The following is a 20319-nucleotide window of genomic DNA, read 5'->3' on the forward strand; positions in this document are numbered from 1 at the left end:
CTATTACAACTAATAGAAACTTATTGTAATCCAACATTGGTGTGGATTGGGGCGCTATAACCATTTGAGGTATGAAGATAACAAGTTGACCCTGTGTCTGTCGGACCTTCGCAGTGTGGCACACACCGGAAGTAAACAAAGACAGCGCCAGCAGCATTAGCTAGGTTCCTGTTAGCAGTTAGCTGGAAGACGGTAGTGTGGTCGTGTCTCGGGTAAATATTCCAGTAGTGGACGGAGCAGTGATGTCTTCGGTTCAGTATTTGAGAGAGTTTATCAGCGAGCGACTAACAGCTGCTGCTGAAGAGATATTCACAGTCTTTGAAAAAACCATCGTCCAGTACGAAGAAGAGGTGGATCGTCAGCGCAGACTGCTGGAGAGCGTTTTGAAACCTGAAATAAAGCTGCACAGGATCGGTCAGTACAACCAGAGTGTGGCTGACATTGGACTTGTTTCTCTGTGTTTGCTGTGTTTGTAGTCTGGATGGAGAAAACACTGCAAGTTACTTTATTTTGTTGCTCTCATAAATAAAATGGTATTTATAAAATTAAAAGTGGATTTCAACAACATTGATGATTGAGTGACACATTAAACCCTCACACAACAATATGTGGTCCTTAAACCGGAGGAGCCGTTAGTATTGTTCCTTATCACAGTTAATGTCAAATCTGAAACTAAATTGTCTTTATTTTAACATCACAGTTGTAACCTCTGTCTTGTGTCTCTTTGTTCCTCCAGAGCTCCCACAGCAGCATGTCTGTAATGAGGAGGAGGTTCTCACTGACCAGCAGCTCTGTCCCCAGGAGAGGAACTCCAGTCTGGACCAAGAGGAACAAGAACCTCCACAGATTAAAGAGGAACAGGAGGAAATGTGCACCAGTCAGGAGGGAGAGCAGCTCGTACTGAAGCAGGAGACTGAAACCTGCATGTTGACTCCTCATGGTGAGGAAAGTGACCACAGAGAACCAGACGGTGAGCACCAGCTCCTCTCTCACAACTCTCCTGTAGCTGAGAGCCAAGATCAGAACAGAAGAAAACATGTGGATTCAGGATCAACAGGGAATGAAGAACCAAACCCACAGAAGAGTTTTCATGAAAACAGGAGTCACAGTAGCAATGTGGACAACTCTCCCAAATCAGAGATTAACTCTAATATTCACACAGGTAAAAAGACCTTCAAATGTGACACTTGCTTATAAGTATAATTTGAAGATTCATCTGAGAACACACACGGGCGAAAAACCGTATTTATGCAAAATATGTAGGAAAAGATTTGAACATAGTGATGAATTGAAAGTCCACATGAGAACTCACACTGGTGAGAAGCCACATTGTTGCCAAACATGTGGTAAATGTTTTGTAAGTAGTAGTAATTTGAAAGTCCATGTGAGGTTTCACACTGGTGAGAAGCCTTTTTCGTGCAAAACATGTCAAAAACGTTTTGTGAAAAGTGGCGATTTGAAAGTCCATGTGAGGTTTCACACTGGTGTGAAGCCTTTTTCATGCAAAATATGTCAGAAAAGTTTTGTAATGAGTGGTGATCTGAAAGTCCATATGAGAATTCACACTGGTGAGAAGCCATTTTCTTGCCAAACATGTGGTAAAAGGTTTGGACGTAGTGATAGTTTGAAAGTCCACATTAGAACTCACAGTTGAGAAGCCACATTCTTGTGAAACATTCATGAAATGTTTTTGAACTTGTTGAAATCCTATCACACTATGGGGTAAAGCTATGATTTGACACATTTGGAAATTATACAGAATGAAATTGTCTTTTAAATGTATGTAGGAGTAGTTTTCATTACATCCAAATGATCGACATATTTTGCCTTCAAATGTGTTACAAACTCATGTAGTAGATGTAGTGGCTCTATGAAATGTGCCACTTAAAGAAACATTTATTTTATTAACTAGAATATTTATTTCAATGCTGGTTCCTCAGACTGATGTTCCCGATTTGATGTATTACAACTTATAAAATCTCATTGTAAATTCCAAAATTGTTGTGAATCTGCAAAAGTGGGTCCCCACATCTGTCAGAAAGGGGGCACTATAAACATTTGAGATTTGAAGATAAAGCTGACCCATCAAAGTTTGCCTTATTCTTGACATTGTGGGATTTTTGGCAGTTTAGTAAGTCAAAGTTATTTAAAACTCAACATGAGAACTCTCACTGGTGAGAAACTGTTCTCTTGCAGTATCTGTGGGAGAAGATTCACACAGCAGAACACATGAGAGAGCTCTTACTGAATAACTAACGGTCCAGATGAGAAGAGTTCACACTGGTGAGAATTTCTTTAACTGCAACACCTCTGGGTAAAGATACTTTTCTTTGACACATTTGGAAATCATACGTATTGAACGTGTCCTTAAATTTTATTTTAAAGATCAAAAAAATATTTTATTGATATTTGATAAAGGAAAAAATTATGTTTCTCTTCTGGAAGTTCACAGACAGCGCTAGCAGTGCTAGCTCAGTGCATGTTAGCAGTTAGCTGGAAGACGGTAGTGTGGTCGTGTCTCAGGTAAATATCCGAGTAGTGGACGGAGCAGTGATGTCTTCGGTTCAGTATTTGAGAGAGTTTATCAGCGAGCGACTAACAGCTGCTGCTGAAGAGATATTCACAGTCTTTCAAAAAACCATCGTCCAGTACGAAGAAGAGGTGGATCGTCAGCGCAGACTGCTGGAGAGCGTTTTGAAACCTGAAATAAAGCTGCACAGGATCGGTCAGTACAACCAGAGTGTGGCTGACGTTGGACTTGTTTCTCTGTGTTTGCTGTGTTTGTAGTCTGGATGGAGAAAACACTGCGTGTTACTTTATTTTGTTGCTCTCATGAATAAAATGGACTTTAAAAAGTTTCAAAGCAGATAAATTAATCATTGAAAATATTGAATCCTCTTACAAAACGATTTTGTGCTAAAATATAGAAGCAGTTAGTATTGTTCCTTATCTTTCACAGTAAATGTCAAATCTTAAACTCAATTGTCTTTATTTTAACATCACAGTTGTAACCTCTGTCTTGTGTCTCTTTGTTCCTCCAGAGCTCCCACAGCAGCATGTCTGTAATGAGGAGGAGGTTCTCATTGACCAGCAGCTCTGTCCCCAGGAGAGGAACTCCAGTCTGGACCAAGAGGAACAAGAACCTCCACAGATTAATGAGGAACAGGAGGAAATGTGCACCAGTCAGGAAGGAGAGCAGCTCGTACTGAAGCAGGAGACTGAAACCTGCATGTTGACTCCTCATGGTGAGGAAAGTGACCACAGAGAACCAGACGGTGAGCACCAGCTCCTCTCTCACAACTCTCCTGTAGCTGAGAGCCAAGATGAGAACAGAAGAAAACATGTGGATTCAGGATCAACAGGAAATGAAGAACCAAAACCACAGAAGAGTTTTCATGAAAACAGGAGTCACAGTAGCAATGTGGCCAACTCTCCCAAATCAGAGATTAACTCTATTACTCACACAGGTAAAAAGTCTATCAAATGTGACACTTGTGGAAAAACCTGTGTGTCTAAGTCTAAATTGAAGATTCACCTGAGAACTCACACAGGTGAGAAGCCATTTCAGTGCAAAATATGTCAGACACGTTGTGTGAAAAGTGGTGATTTGAAAGTCCACATGAGAATTCACACTGGTGAGAAGCCATATTCTTGCCAATCATGTTCTAAATGTTTTTCAACTAGTAGTCATTTCAAGGTCCACATGAGGAGTCACACTGGTGAGAAGCCATATTCCTGCAATATATGTCAGAAACGTTTTGTAAGGGGTTGTAATTTGAAGGTTCATATGAGAACTCACACAGTTGAGAAGCCATATTCTTGCCAATCATGTGATAAATGTTTTTCAACTAGTAGTCATTTCAAGCTCCACATGAGGTTTCACACTGGTGAGAAGCCATTTTCCTGCAATATATGTCAGAAACGTTTTGTAAGGAGTTATGATTTGAAGGTTCATATGAGAATTCACACTGGTGAGTAGGGCTGCTCAATTAATCGAAATATAATCGTGATTACGATTATTGGGTCAAACGATCTCCAAACTACTATAATCGAGTTGAAACGATTATTTGGCATTTTTTTCTAAAGTGACGCGCATGCGCAATTTAGTCCCTCCCCTAAAGCATTCAACGCCGCTGACTGGCTCTCACTCTCAAGCAGCTGTGAAGTGAAGGAGGCGAGTTTTGTGCGTGGGGACCGGAGGTATTTAAAAAACAGCGCGAGTGGAAAATGGCAGAGGGAGGGCAGCCCCGTCTGATCGACTCTTCGAATCCGACAAGCAGCGGCACCACACAGTGTAGCGGCCGCGCCGTGCAGCGTCCACTCTCCAGCGCGCCCGGCTGTTCACACCGGACCCGCGCGGGTCAGCTCGCGATTCTCCCCTTGTTGTTGTATGGAACCCGTTCAATGTCAGGGTTCGGGGGTAAATTATGATGGTCCTCATAGCCCCCCCCCACCCCTCTCTTTCTCTCTCTGTCTGTGTGCTTGTAGTGGGGGGGCAGATGGGGACATTTAATATTGAGAGGAAATTTCAAAGTACTCAGTTACAAAGTGTTTTTATGGAGAGTGTTAATGTTGCCATCATTAAGGGTTTGATTAACCAGGCACCGATATCCTGCATGGTTTCACGGAGGAATGAGACACGCAGCCGTAATCGTGTTTACCGGAACCGGAAGTGACTGGTACTTCCGGTTAGTCATTTAAAAAAATAAGGGCAGATATTAATAATCGTCTGAATAATCGTGATTTCGTTTTTGTCCAAAATAATCGTGATTATGATTTTTTCCATAATCGAGCAGCCCTACTGGTGAGAAACCATATTCTTGTAAAATATGTCAGGAAAGATTTGGACATAGTTGTCACATGAATTTCCACATGAGGAGCCAAAGGTGAGGAGCAATTTTCTTGCCAAAGATGTGGGCAAAGTTATTCGCATTGTGATGTATTGAATGTTCACATGAGAACTCAGACATGTGAGAAGTCTGCAACACGTGATAAAAGATTCTCTTAATTTACACACATGAAAAGTCATTTCAAGATTTAGACAGGTAAAAATGTGTGTTTACAAAACAAGGATGTATATAGTTTTAGTGTTGTTGAAGATGATAAATGATCTGAGGCTGTCCAGCCATCCTGCAACTACTGTCTTTTCACGAACTTGTCCTTTATTTCACTGTAGTTTTTTTTCATTCTTACATCAAATTGATAACTTTTTTACTATTTCAGTGTCTAGAGGTGAATCAAACTCATATATTAGATGTATTATGCTGCTTTATGACATTTGCCACATAAATAAACTTGAATTTTAATAACTACAATATTTCTTTCAATGCTGGTTCGTTAGACTGATGTTCCTAATTTGATGGATTGAATAATGAGGGTTTTTACCCCCATCTATTTAAAGCTGTGTATTCATCACTGCCCACAAACTACCATGTCTTCTGAACGTTAACACAGCTACATACAAACATGGAAACAATTAAGGAGGTCTTTATAACTTTAAAGCTTCAAAATCATTTATAATGGACACTTACTTGTAAAAAAAAGAATGAGGCCTTTTCATCTTCCCACTCCACGTCCTGACCACCTGTTCTTTCACTGTTTAACTTTAGTGAGAAGTTACGATCTTCAAAAGAAATGCAGAACTCATGGATTATTAGTGGGTTTCATTTCAGGAATCTCGCTGTCAATCATTTCAAAGGACTGAAGTCAATAAAAACCAGCAGTGATCTCAGATATCTAGGGAGGAATATCAAGAGGAGGTTTGGTGAGTTTCTTACAGCAGCTTACAGCGTATCGTTTCCAAAAGTGAGGAGCCATTGGAAAGTGTTGGGTCATTGTCAGGCTGTTTCTGCTCCTGATACATTTGAATATTTTTGTCTGTGATCTGGTTTCATTAAAGCTGTTTCTGTCTTTTGTCACAATGTTAACTCAACGTAAGCATCGTAAATAAAGGAATGTACGATTTCTCTTCTCTTTCTCACTGTTGAAAGGTTTCTGTAAATTTAGGTTGTTGTTGTCACCAAGATGAATATGAATTTTCCCATAAAGTTTTGTTTTAATTCGATATTTGACGACATGAAAGACGTTGACGACACATGATAGACAGCAGAGACTGACTGGTGATTGGTTGAGTTTATGTTTTGGCAGCAGAGCTGATCAGCAGGATCTCAACACTGAGGCTCCACACCACGATCACTACTGCTCAGACTCTGACTCCAAATCACATAGAAAGACCAAAATGGCGTCAATTGTATCCAACATATTTAACCTCCCTTTGTGTAGAAGTGGAGAGAGAGGAGTTCTGTCATCCATCTTTATTTACAGTGTGTGATACCAACATTAATAGACATGTACAGTATGATGACTGGTCTATGTCATGTTTAATTCTGTCACTATGATTTAACTCTGTATTACAACTAATAAAAACTAATTGTAATCAAACATTGGTGTGAATGTACAGAGGCAGGTTCCCACTTCTGTCGGAGGAGGCGCTATAACCATTTGAGCTATGAAGATAACAAGATGACCCTGTGTCTGTCGGACCTTCGCAGTGTGGCACCCACCGGAAGTAAACAAAGACAGCGCCGGCAGCATCAGCTAGGTTCATGTTAGCAGTTAGCTGGAAGACGGTAGTGTGGTCGTGTCTCGGGTAAATATTCCAGTAGTGGACGGAGCAGTGATGTCTTCGGTTCAGTATTTGAGAGAGTTTATCAGCGAGCGACTAACAGCTGCTGCTGAAGAGATATTCACAGTCTTTGAAAAAACCATCGTCCAGTACGAAGAAGAGGTGGATCGTCAGCGCAGACTGCTGGAGAGCGTTTTGAAACCTGAAATAAAGCTGCACAGGATCGGTCAGTACAACCAGAGTGTGGCTGACATTGGACTTGTTTCTCTGTGTTTGCTGTGTTTGTAGTCTGGATGGAGAAAACACTGCGTGTAACTTTATTTTGTTGCTCTCATAAATAAAATGGTATTCATCAACTTAGAAGTTGATTTCAACAACATAAATGATTGATTGACACATTAAAGCCTCACACAACAATATGTGGTCCTAAACCCAGAGGAGCCGTTAGTATTGTTCCTTATCTTTCACAGATATTTTCAAATCTGAAACTAAATTGTCTTTATTTTAACATCACAGTTGTAACATCTGTCTTGTGCCTCTTTGTTCCTCCAGAGCTCCCACAGCAGCATGTCTTTAAGGAGGAGGAGGTTCTCACTGAGCAGCAGCTCTGTCCCCAGGAGAGGAACTCCAGTCTGGACCAAGAGGAACAAGAACCTCCACAGATTAAAGAGGAACAGGAGGAAATGTGCACCAGTCAGGAGGGAGAGCAGCTCGTACTGAAGCAGGAGACTGAAACCTGCATGTTGACTCCTCATGGTGAGGAAAGTGACCACAGAGAACCAGACGGTGAGCACCAGCTCCTCTCTCACAACTCTCCTGTAGCTGAGAGCCAAGATCAGAACAGAAGAAAGCATGTGGATTCAGGATCAACAGGAAATGAAGAACTAAACCCACAAAAGAGTTTTCATGAAAACAGGAGTCCCAGTAGCAATGTGGACAGCTCTCCCAAATCAGAGATTAACTCTATTACTCACACAGGTGAAAAGTCTCTGAAATGTGACACTTGCGGAAAAACTTGTGTGTATAAGTCTAAATTGAAGATTCATCTGAGAACTCACACAGGTGAGAAGCCATTTCAGTGCAAAATATGTCAGAAACTTTTTGTGACCAGTGGTGATTTGAAAGTCCACATGAGATTTCACACTGGTGAGAAGCCGTATTCTTGCCAATCATGTGGTAAATGTTTTTCTACTAGTAGTCATTTCAAGGTCCACATGAGGAGTCACACTGGTGAGAAGCCATATTCGTGCAAAATATGTCAGAAAGGTTTTGTAAGGGGTTGTAATTTGAAGGTTCATATGAGAATTCACACTGGTGAGAAGCCATATTCTTGCCAAACATGTGGGAAAAGGTTTGGACGTAGTGATGATTTGAGAGTCCACCTGAGAACTCATAGTTGAGTAGCCACATTCTTGCCAAATGTAACCCTCTGGGAAAACCAGTTGTTACCAAAACACTTATTTATAGTATTATTTATATTTCCTCCTTACTGAGAAATCCTTTTATTTAATTAACAATTCGGTTTTATTTCTCTGTATTTAATTTATTATTAATAAGTCATTTCCTTTTTGCTCAGGAAGTGTTCTACAGGTCAAAAAAATTGACAACAAATTAGCCTATTGGTTCAAGGTGAGATAACTGCATGTTATTGGTGTAAAACGGTCTAAGTCCCGCCTCCTCACTCAAGTTGGATGGGTGCAGTCGAGTGTGGAGACAGACGGAGCCTGATGAGAAGTGGAGAAGTTGAAATTACGGAGCGATATTACTGCTACTGGTACTCGATATAATACTGAACAAAGAGAAGTTAGAGTATGTTTGAGCCCATAAGAAGTTTATTAACTACTGAGAGGACCTGGAGAGCAGCTTAGAGCACCGGATATCCTTTATTTTCCCGGCTGGGTTTTCTGGATACCCTTGAACTTTGAGTTGGATTGGAATCTCTTCCTGACGAGGGAGATGGCGAGCCACCCGTGTTGAGCACCTGGATTGAGGAGCGCTTCCAGCATTCATCTACCTTGCTGTCAGTGTGGTAGGACTGTGGGGAAGGACCTCAAAGGACAGTTGAATCTAGCAGAACATCCTATTTTTGAGGATCACTTTTATTTTCTGGGTGCACCCATTTCAAAAGACATTTCTAATTTTTCTAAACTGAATGCCGGCAAAATTGTAATTATTTTGTGTGTTAATACAATTGTTTTAATTAAAACTTAACTCTGTGTTCTGGTTGCTCATTGTGGTGTCTGATTCCTGTTAATTACTCCTCCCTATGAATCAGGGTTATACTGGTCCAGTGTGCACCTACCCTCCATGTGGGTTACACAATCATGTGATAAATGTTTTTCAACTAGTAGTCATTTCAAGGTCCACATGAGGAGTCACACTGGTGAGAAACCATATTCTTGCCAAACATGTACAAAACGTTCTGTAAGTAGTAGTCATTTGAAAGTCCATGTGAGGTTTCACACTGGTGAGAAGCAATATTCGTGCAAAATATGTCAGAAATGTTTTGTAAGGAGTTGTGATTTGAAGGTTCATATGACAATTCACACTGGTGAGAAGCCATATCCTTGCCAAACATGTAGGAAAAGGTTTGGATGTAATGACAAACTGAAAATCCACCTGAGAACTCACACAGTTGAGAAGCCATTTTCGTGCAAAATATGTCAGAAACATTTTGTAAGTGGCACCAAATTGAAAATCCATATGAGGATTCACACTGGTGAGAAGCCATATTCTTGTCAAACGTGGGGAAAGTTTTGGAGGTAGTGATCAATTGAAAGTCCACATTAGAACTCACATTTGAGAAGCCACATTCTTGTGAAACATTTATGAAATGTTTTGGAAGTAGTGGGATCTTGAAAGTCCAGATGATGGCTCACATGTCAGAAGCCGTACACCTGCATTGCCTGTGGGAGAAGTTTAGAGTTTATACACACTGGAAATTGTACATTAACACAACTCATGAAGTAGATGTAGTGGCTCTATGAAATGTGCCACATAATAATCTTGTATTTTATTTACTAGAATATTTCTTTCAATGCTGGTTCCTCAGACTGATGTTCACGATATGATGTATTACAACTAATAAAATCTCATTGTAAATTCCAACATTGCTGTGAATCTCCAGAGGTCGGTCCCCACATCTGTCAGAAAGGGGGAACTATAAACATTTGAGATGTGAAGATAAAAAGATGACCCATCAAAGTTGGCCATATTCTTGACAATGTGGGATTTTTGGCAGTTTAGTAAGTCGAAGTTATTTAAAACTCCACATGAGAACTCACACTGGTGAGAAGCTGTTCTCCTGCAGTATCTGTGGGAGAAGATTCACACAGCAGAACACATGAGAGAGCTCTTAGTGAATAACTAACGGTCCAGATGAGAAGAGTTCACACTGGTGAGAATTCCTTTCACTGCAACACCTCTGGGTAAAGATACTTTTCTTTGACACATTTGGAAATCAAAAGAGGTAAACGTGTATTTAAAATGTATGTTATTATCAAGAAAATAATTAATCATTGTTATCATTATTATTATTGTTGTTCAAAAAATGAACAAATCATGTTTCTCTTCCGGAAGTTGACAATGCACCGGAAGTGAACACACAGCGCTAGCAGCGTTAGCTAGGAGCATGTTAGTTGGAAGACGGTATTGTGGTCGTGTCTCGGGTAAATATTCAAGTAGCGGACGGAGCAGTGATGTCTTCGGTTCAGTATTTCAGAGACTAACAGCTGCTGCTGAAGAGATATTCATAGTCTTTAAAAAACATCGTCCAGTACGAAGAAGAGGTGGATCGTCAGCGCAGACTGCTGGAGAGCGGTTCTCCACCTGACATGGAAGCACACAGGATCGGTCAGTACAAGCAGAGTGTTCCGCTTGTTTCTCTCTGTTTTCTCCTCTCAGACATAACAACAGACCGTCAAACCTCGACTCGATGTACAAATTGACTCCAGTAGCTTTTTATTACTGTTTCAAGTTTGTGAAATCTCCATTCTATTTGCGAAACTGCAACAAAACAGATTTCAAATCTAAACCTCATTAGACCAGTTCCCAATAAGCAATTTTGAATGAGTCAGATTTTCGAAGATTGATTTCACTGTTTGGTTTCATACTAATTTGGTGAATGAAGGTCAACATCAATACATTTTTAAGATTAATGCTCATTTATTGTTGCTCTCATAACATTGATCAAAGTTTTCACAAGTATTAAAATGACAATATTTGGTAGCAAAAATAGCAACTCAACTTTCCCCTTAACCGTCCAATCTGAAACTCACTGCCGTACCTTCATTTTCATCTCAATTTTCCTGACATAATTTCCCCTGAGCAATGAGCAGTGACTGAGAAGAGGATGACAGTAAAACTAAGCCGTAATGAACGACCCCTGTCCTGAACGGAGGCAGCTCAGGTTCAGCCACAGCTCCTACTGTCAAACACTGAAAACTATACCTCAGGGAAGAACTGCTGCACGGTTTGTACTCAGTATATTACAAGGAATGGACAAATAGCACATGGTCACAACTTGATCTCCATAGAGCATTATTTCAGTTTTTTAGTATATTATATTTCTATTTCTATTCATACTTTTATTCTTATTATATTTTCCCCTTCGTGTCTACTTTCTCATGCCGCTGGGTCATTATGTGAATATCCTCTGAGGATAAATAAAGGTGCATCTTATTTTGACAGCGCCTGTGCAGCCACGTATGTTAACTAATGTTGTTGGGCGCCGTGTCCGGGCGATAAACTGTTTTTCACGTGGAGAAAAACCAAAGACTTTGACTGTGTTGCTTAAAGCCATTACTGTGTGATCTTTTTCACTAAACTGAAACACAACAGAACCTTGGATATTACCGACGATCCATGAACGAGAAGCGAAGGGAGCGGTGCCTGTGGTTAGAATTCTTCTTATTTAAAAAAAAAAATGCCCCGGATTATTGGAGATAAACACTTGTTTTTAATAATTTAACTGATTAACAGTTCCGCATTTCTCACGGTCAGAGATTAGACTCACTCCCTAAAGTTACACAGAGCAAGAACGACCATTTAGGGTCAAGATTGGGAGTCATTATTCATTTTCCAAGTCACTGAACCAATAGTTTAATTTTAAAGTTAATATTTGAAAGTATTAAGTTGACTATTGTTGCTCTTACTTATCTATTTTGTTTTTGTATCTCCAGAGCTCCTACAGCAGCATGTCTGTAAGGAGGAGGAGGTTCTCACTGACCAGCTGCTCTGTCACCAGGAGAGGAACTCCAGTCTGGACCAAGAGGAACAAGAACCTCCACAGATTAAAGAGGAACAGGAGGAAATGTGCACCAGTCAGGAGGGAGAGCAGCTCGTACTGAAGCAGGAGACTGAAACCTGCATGTTGACTCCTCATGGTGAGGAAAGTGACCACAGAGAACCAGACGGTGAGCACCAGCTCCTCTCTCACAACTCTCCTGTAGCTGAGAGCCAAGATCAGAACAGAAGAAAACATGTGGATTCAGGATCAACAGGAAATGAAGAACCAAACCCACAGAAGAGTTTTCATGAAAACAGGAGTCACAGTAGCAATGTGGACAACTCTCCCAAATCAGAGATTAACTCTCATACTCACACAGGTAAAAGGATTTTCAAATGTGACACTTGTAGAAAAACGTATGTTTCTAAGTATAAATTGAAGATTCATCTAAGAACACACACGGGTGAAAAACCTCATTTATGCAAAATATGCACGAAAGGATTTGTAAGGAGTCCTAATTTGAAGATTCATATGAGAATTCACACTGGTGAGAAGCCATATTCTTGCCAAACATGTGGGAAAGGGTTTGGACGTAGTGATGCTTTGAAAATCCACCTGAGTACTCACACTGATGAGAAGCCATTTTCGTGCAAAATATGTCAGAAAGGTTTTGTAAGGAGTTGTGATTTGAAAGTACATCTGAGAACCCACACAGGTGAGAAACCATTTTCGTGCAAAATATGTCAGAAAGGTTTTGTTAGGAGTTGTGATTTGAAAGTCCACATGAGAATGCACACTGGTGAGAAGCCATATTGTTGCCAAATATGTGGTAAATGTTTTGCAAGTAGTTGCTATTTGACAAATCATGTGAGTCGCCACACTGGTGAGAAGCCATTTTCGTGCAAAATATGTCAGAAACGTTTTGTGAAAAGTTCTGATTTGAAAGTTCATACGACCCAGGAGACTGAAACCTGCATGTTGACTCCTCATGGTGAGGAAAGTGACCACAGAGAACCAGACGGTGAGCACCAGCTCCTCTCTCACAACTCTCCTGTAGCTGAGAGCCAAGATGAGAACAGAAGAAAACATGTGGATTCAGGATCAACAGGAAATGAAGAACCAAACCCACAGAAGAGTTTTCATGAAAACAGGAGTCACAGTAGCAATGTGGACAACTCTCCCAAATCACAGATTAACTCTAATCAAGAGGAACAAGAACCTCCACAGATTAATGAGGAACAGGAGGAAATGTGCACCAGTCAGGAGGGAGAGCAGCACCAGCTCCTCTCTCACAACTCTCCTGTAGCTGAGAGCCAAGATCAGAACAGAAGAAAACATGTGGATTCAGGATCAACAGGAAATGAAGAAACAAACCCACAGAACAGTTTTCATGAAAACAGGAGTCACAGTAGCAATGTGGACAACTCTCCCAAATCAGAGATTAACTCTAATACTCACACAGGTCAAAGGATTTTCAAATGTGACACTTGTAGAAAAACGTATGTTTCTAAGTATAAATTGAAGATTCATCTAAGAACCCACACGGGTGAAAAACCTCATTTATGCAAAATATGCACGAAAGGATTTGTAAGGAGTCCTAATTTGAAGATTCATATGAGAATTCACACTGGTGAGAAGCCATATTCTTGCAAAACATGTGGGAAAGGGTTTGGACGTAGTGATGATTTGAAAATCCACCTGAGTACTCACACTGGTGAGAAGCCATTTTCGTGCAAAATATGTCAGAAAGGTTTTGTAAGGAGTTGTGATTTGAAAGTACATCTGAGAACCCACACAGGTGAGAAACGATTTTCGTGCAAAATATGTCAGAAAGGTTTTGTTAGGAGTTATGATTTGAAAGTCCACATGAGAATGCACACTGGTGAGAAGCCATATTGTTGCCAAATATGTGGTAAATGTTTTGCAAGTAGTTGCTATTTGACAACTCATGTGAGTCGCCACACTGGTGAGAAGCCATTTTCTTGCAAAATATGTCAGAAACGTTTCGTGAATAGTTCTGATTTGAAAGTTCATACGACCCAGGAGACTGAAATCTGCATGTTGACTCCTCATGGTGAGGAAAGTGACCACAGAGAACCAGACGGTGAGCACCAGCTCCTCTCTCACAACTCTGCTGTAGCTGAGAGCCAAGATCAGAACAGAGGAAAACATGTGGATTCAGGATCAACAGGAAATGAAGAACCAAACCCACAGAAGAGTTTTCATGAAAACAGGAGTCACGGTAGCAATGTGGACAACTCTCCCAAATCACAGATTAACTCTAATCAAGAGGAACAAGAACCTCCACAGATTAATGAGGAACAGGAGGAAATGTGCACCAGTCAGGAGGGAGAGCAGCACCAGCTCCTCTCTCACAACTCTCCTGTAGCTGAGAGCCAAGATCAGAACAGAAGAAAACATGTGGATTCAGAATCAACAGGAAATGAAGAACCAAACCCACAGAAGAGTTTTCATGAAAACAGGAGTCACAGTAGCAATGTGGACAACTCTCCCAAATCAGAGATTAATTATAATACTCACACAGGGAAAAAGTCTTTAAAATGTGACACTTGTGGAAAAACTTTTTTGTATGAGAGTTACTTAAAAGTACATCTGAGAATCCACACCGGTGAGAAGCCATTTTTATGTCAAATATGTGGAAGATCATTCAGTACCATGTCCATATTAAATACACATATGACAACTCACACAGGTGAGAAGCCATTTTCGTGCAAAACATGCCAAACATGTGGGAAAAGGCTTGCAACAAGTGAAAGTTTGAAAAGCCACATGAGAAGGCACACTGGTGAAAAGCCATATTGTTGCCAAATATGTGGTAAATGTTTTGCAAGTAGAGGCAGTTTGAAATTCCACGTGAGTATTCACACTGGTGAGAAGCCATTTTCGTGCAAAATATGTCAGAAACGTTTTGTGATGAGTGGCAGTTTGAAAGTTCATACGAGAATTCACACAGGTGAGAAGCCATATTCTTGCCAAATATGCACGAAGGGATTTGGACGTCGTGGTGATTTGAAAGTCCATATGATGTTTCACACTGGCGAGAAGCCTTTTTCGTGCAGAATATGTCATAAATGTTTTGTGAACAGGGGTGATTTAAAAGTCCATATGAGAATTCACACTGGTGAGAAGCCTTTTTCGTGCAAAATATGTCAGAAACATTTTGTAAGTAGTGGTCAATTGAAAATCCATGTTAGAATTCACACTGGTGAGAAGCCATATTCTTGCCAAACATGTGGTAAATGTTTTGTAACTACAGGTAATTTGAAATCCCACATGAGGATTCACACAGTTGAGAAGCCATTTTCGTGCAAAATATGTCAGAAAAGGTTTGGACATAGTACTCAGATGAATGTCCACATGAGGAGCCACAAGTGAGAAGCTATTTTCTTGCCAAAGATGTGGGGAAAGTTTTTCACATTGTGATGTATTGAACTTCACATGTGAACTCAGACTGGGGAGGAGCCTGCAACACGTGATAAAAGATTCTCTTAATTTACACACATGAACATTTATTTTAAGATTTATACAGGTACAAATATGTGTGTTTACAAAACAAGGATGTATATAGGTTAAGTGTTGTTGAAGATGATAAATGATCTGAGGCTGTCCAGCCATCCTGCAACTACGGTCTTTTCACGAACATGTCCTTTAATTCACTATTTTTTTCTTAACTCACTTTGATATCATTTTTATTATTTCAGTCTGCAGAGAAAAACAAACTTGTGTAGTAGATGTTCTATGCTGCTTCATGACATTTGCTACATAAATAAACTTGTATTTTATTAACTAGAATATTTCTGTCACTGCTGGTTTGTTCGACTGTTTTTCTCAATTTGATGGATTGAATAATGAGGATAATTTTGAGCACCATCAGTTTAAAGGCTCATTTATATTATTTTTACCAATGAGAATAGATATGTCTATTTAAAGCTGTGTATTAATCACTGACCGCAAACTACCATGTGTTCTGAACATTGACACAGCTACATACAAACATGGAAACAATGAAGGAGGTCTTTATAACTTACCGTCAGAATCAACATTATCCAACAATTTACCCTAAAGTTACAGCTTCAAAATCATGTGGTCTGGTTTCATTATAACTATCATCATCAATGTATATTTTTCTGTCTTTTGTCACAATGTTAACTCAACGTAGCATCGTAAATAAAGGAATGTACAATTTCTCTTCTCTTTCTCACATTTGAAAGGTTTTTGTAGGTCGTTCTTATCACACGGATGAATGTTAATTTTTCCATAAAGTTTTGTTTTAATTCGATATTTGACGACATAAAAGACGTTGACGACACATGATTGACAGCAGAGACTGACTGGTGATTGGTTGAGTTTATGTTTTGGCAGCAGAGCTGATCAGCAGGATCTCAACACTGAGGCTCCACACCACGATCACTACTGCTCAGACTCTGACTCCAAATCACCTAGAAAGACCAAAACAGCATCAATTGTATCCAACATATTTAACCTCCCTTTGTGTAAAAGTGGAGAGAGAGGAGTTCTGTCATCCATCTTTATTTACAGTGTGTGATACTGACATTAATCAGAATCAGAAGTATTTTATTGCCAAGTACGTTCACACATACAAGGAATTTGCTCTGGCAATTGGTGCAAACAATGAACATAGAACATAAAGACACAATAAGTACAGCATGCATGGAGAGCAATTAAAAAATGGGAAACCAGTATATATTTACCCACTGTTTACATCTAATTTACTCACTTTTTATCAATATTTATACAAAGTAACATTTATTTTGAGATAAACATTTCTGAATAAAAATATATAAAAAATATAAAATATAAAAAGTGAAATGCTAAATGAAAAACAGTTAACAGAGTCATATTGCAATATGCAATGTAATGCAGTATAATATAATAGGATATGATATAATGTGTTAATTTAACATATCCTAGAGGTGTGGGGGTGGAATAAAAGTCTGAGTCAGATGGGGGTCCTGGGCCTTGTTGATAAGGCCCACTGCAGTCGGGAAGAAGCTGGACTTGTGGCGGGAGGTTTTGGTCCTGATGGCCCGCAGCCTCCTGCCCGAGGGAACAACCTCAAAGAGTTAGTGACCCGGGTGAGAAGGATCGGCCACAATCTTACCTGCACGCCTCAGGGTCCTAGAGGCAAACAGTTCCTTTAGAGATGGCAGATTGCAGCCTATCACCTTCTCAGCAGATCGGATGATCCGCTGCAGCCTTCTTTTGTCGTTAGTGGTGGCAGCAGCGAACCCGATGGTGATGGAGGGGGTGAGGATGGACTCAATGATGCAGGTGTAGAAGTGCACCATCATTGCCTTTGGCAGGTTGAACTTCTTCAGCTGTCGCAGGAAGTACATCCTCTGTTGTCCTCTTTTGGTGATGGAGCTGATGTTAAGCTCGATAGACATGTACAGTGTGATGACTGGTCTATGTCATGTTGAATCTGTCACTATGATTTAACTCTATTACAACTAATAGAAACTAATTGTTATCCAACATTGGTGTGAATGTACAGAGGCAGGTTCCCACATCTGTCGGAGGGGGCGCTATAACCATTTGAGCTATGAAGATAACAAGATGACCCTGTGTCTGTCGGACCTTCGCAGTGTGGCACCCACCGGAAGTAAACAAAGACAGCGCCGGCAGCATCAGCTAGGTTCATGTTAGCAGTTAGCTGGAAGACGGTAGTGTGGTCGTGTCTCAGGTAAATATTCCAGTAGTGGACGGAGCAGTGATGTCTTCGGTTCAGTATTTGAGAGAGTTTATCAGCGAGCGACTAACAGCTGCTGCTGAAGAGATATTCACAGTCTTTGAAAAAACCATCGTCCAGTACGAAGAAGAGGTGGATCGTCAGCGCAGACTGCTGGAGAGCGATTTGAAACCTGAAATAAAGCTGCACAGGATCGGTCAGTACAACCAGAATGTGGCTGACATTGGACTTGTTTCTCTGTGTTTGCTGTGTTTGTAGTCTGGATGGAGAAAACACTGCATGTTACTTTATTTTGTTGCTCTCATAAATAAAATGGTATTTATAAAATTTAAAGTTGATTTCAGCAACATAAATGATTGAGTGACACATTAAACCTTCACACAACAATATGTGGTGCTAAAACCGGTGGAGCCGTTAGTATTGTTCCTTATCTTTCACAGTAAATGTCAAATCTGAAACTAAATTGTCTTTATTTTAAAGGGACTCTTACCTTTGTTGCATTTTTACACTTTTTTTGGATAAGGTTAAATTGGCATTAATAAGGTAATGACACTCTAAAATGCAAGACAGACCCACCAGGAGTAAAAAAAAAAACAATTATTTCACTCTCATAATATTTAGTGAAAACTTCAACCAATAAAATTCTTCGGACCGAAGGACCTTATTGGCCGACAGACCTGTCTGTTTGCTGCATGGACATGCAGGTTTTCCGTCTGCTTCTTGTGGCGCATTCGGGCCCGCGTCATCAAGGCATGTGAATGTAAATGTATATAACTTACCGAATCCATTGCTTTGGTAAACAAAAACTCACGTACGTGCGCGGAGGCAGTAGATTGTAAGTCTGCTTGTAAATAAAGTTTCTTCAAAAAAACACCGCGGATGGGAACAAGGGGGTGGGGCATTGGAGGAAGGCGGGATTATTTGAATGTGCTGTAATTCTCAAATGCAACAAAGGTAAGAGTCCCTTTAACATCACAGTTGTAACCTCTGTCTTGTGTCTCTTTGTTCCTCCAGAGCTCCCACAGCAGCATGTCTGTAAGGAGGAGGAGGTTCTCACTGACCAGCAGCTCTGTCCCCAGGAGAGGAACTCCAGTCTGGACCAAGAGGAACAAGAACCTCCACAGACAAAAGAGGAACAGGAGGAAATGTGCACCAGTCAGGAGGGAGAGCAGCTCGTACTGAAGCAGGAGACTGAAACCTGCATGTTGACTCCTCATGGTGAGGAAAGTGACCACAGAGAACCAGACGGTGAGCACCAGCTCCTCTCTCACAACTCTCCTGTAGCTGAGAGCCAAGATCAGAACAGAAGAAAACATGTGGATTCAGGATCAACAGGAAATGAAGAACCAAACCCACAGAAGAATTTTCATGAAAACAGGAGTCACAGTAGCAATGTGGACAACTCTCCCAAATCAGAGATTAATTGTAATACTCACACAGGTAAAAAGTCTTTCAAATGTGACACTTGCGGTAAAACTTTTACACGTTGGCCTTATTTGAAGATTCACCTGAGAACTCACACAGGTGAGAAGCTATTTCAGTGCAAAATATGTCAGAAACGTTTTTTGAGAAGTGGTGATTTGAAAGTCCACATGAGAATTCACACTGGTGAGAAGCCATATTCTTGCCAATCATGTGGTAAATGTTTTTCAACTAGTAGTACTTTCAAGGTCCACATGAGGAGTCACGCTGGTGAGAAGCCATATTCGTGCAAAATATGTCAGAAAGGTTTTACAAAGGGTTGTAATTTGAAGGTTCATATGAGAATTCACACTGGTGAGAAGCCATATTCTTGCCAAACATGTGGTAAATGTTTTGTTACTACAGGTAATTTGAAATCCCACATGAGGAGTCACACAGGTGAGAAGCCATTTTTGTGCAAAATATGTCAGAAAATGTTTAGACATAGTGGTCATATGAATTTCCACATGAGGAGCCACAGGTGAGAAGCTATTTTCTTGCCAAAGATGTGGGGAAGGTTTTTCACATTGTGATGCATTGAATGTTCACAAGAGAACTCAGACTGGGGAGGAGCCTGCAACACGTGATTAAAGCTTCTCTGTATTCACACACATGAACATTTATTTTACGATTTATACAGGTACAAATATGTGTGTTTACAAAACTTGAATTCACTGTATTTTTTTCTCATCTCAATTTGATATCATTTTTATTATTTCAGTCTGCAGAGGAAAACAAACTCATGTAGTAGATGTTCTATGTTGCTTTATGATATTTGCCACATAAATAAACTTGTATTTTATTAACTAGAATATTTCTGTCACTGCTGGTTTGTTCGACTGTTTTTCTCAATTTGATGGATTGAATAATGAGGATAATTTTGAGCACCATCAGTTTAAAGGCTCATTTATATTATTTTTACCAATGAGAATAGATATGTCTATTTAAAGCTGTGTATTAATCACTGACCGCAAACTACCATGTGTTCTGAACATTGACACAGCTACATACAAACATGGAAACAATGAAGGAGGTCTTTATAACTTACCGTCAGAATCAACATTATCCAACAATTTACCCTAAAGTTACAGCTTCAAAATCATGTGGTCTGGTTTCATTATAACTATCATCATCAATGTATATCTTTCTGTCTTTTGTCACAATGTTAACTCAACGTAGCATTGTAAATAAAGGAATGTACGATTTCTCTTCTCTTTCTCACATTTGAAAGGCTTCTGTCATTGTAGGTCGTTCTTATCACACGGATGAATGTTC

General features: G+C 40.1%; 4 protein-coding genes and 1 pseudogene across 4 annotated transcripts; all 5 read left to right on the plus strand.

Moving 5' to 3' along the window:
- The first annotated feature begins 176 nt into the window (after nucleotides 1-176).
- LOC133024812 (serum response factor homolog A-like) lies at nucleotides 177-1197 on the plus strand. The gene is made up of 2 exons (XM_061091981.1): nucleotides 177-414; nucleotides 737-1197. Exons 1-2 carry the CDS (start codon nucleotides 243-245, stop codon nucleotides 1195-1197), a joined length of 633 nt encoding a protein of 210 aa, XP_060947964.1. The 5' UTR covers nucleotides 177-242.
- A 7-nt stretch (nucleotides 1198-1204) lies between these two features.
- LOC133024813 (gastrula zinc finger protein XlCGF17.1-like) lies at nucleotides 1205-1694 on the plus strand (annotated as a pseudogene).
- Nucleotides 1695-3053: 1359 nt separating this feature from the next.
- LOC133024178 (zinc finger protein 239-like) lies at nucleotides 3054-4323 on the plus strand. Its single transcript, XM_061091167.1, has one exon. It carries the CDS (start codon nucleotides 3173-3175, stop codon nucleotides 3977-3979), a length of 807 nt encoding a protein of 268 aa, XP_060947150.1. The 5' UTR covers nucleotides 3054-3172; the 3' UTR covers nucleotides 3980-4323.
- A 2278-nt stretch (nucleotides 4324-6601) lies between these two features.
- Nucleotides 6602-8837, plus strand: LOC133024176 (zinc finger protein 239-like). The gene is made up of 2 exons (XM_061091165.1): nucleotides 6602-6851; nucleotides 7178-8837. The coding sequence occupies exons 1-2, from the start codon at nucleotides 6680-6682 to the stop codon at nucleotides 8023-8025; spliced, it is 1020 nt and encodes a 339-aa protein (XP_060947148.1). The 5' UTR covers nucleotides 6602-6679; the 3' UTR covers nucleotides 8026-8837.
- A 1427-nt stretch (nucleotides 8838-10264) lies between these two features.
- LOC133024177 (zinc finger protein 239-like) lies at nucleotides 10265-19590 on the plus strand. Its single transcript, XM_061091166.1, has 2 exons — nucleotides 10265-10477; nucleotides 18598-19590. The coding sequence occupies exons 1-2, from the start codon at nucleotides 10459-10461 to the stop codon at nucleotides 19527-19529; spliced, it is 951 nt and encodes a 316-aa protein (XP_060947149.1). The 5' UTR covers nucleotides 10265-10458; the 3' UTR covers nucleotides 19530-19590.
- Nucleotides 19591-20319: the final 729 nt, after the last annotated feature.

This window comes from Limanda limanda, chromosome 18 (assembly GCF_963576545.1).
Source record: "Limanda limanda chromosome 18, fLimLim1.1, whole genome shotgun sequence".
Lineage (NCBI taxonomy): Eukaryota > Metazoa > Chordata > Actinopteri > Pleuronectiformes > Pleuronectidae > Limanda > Limanda limanda.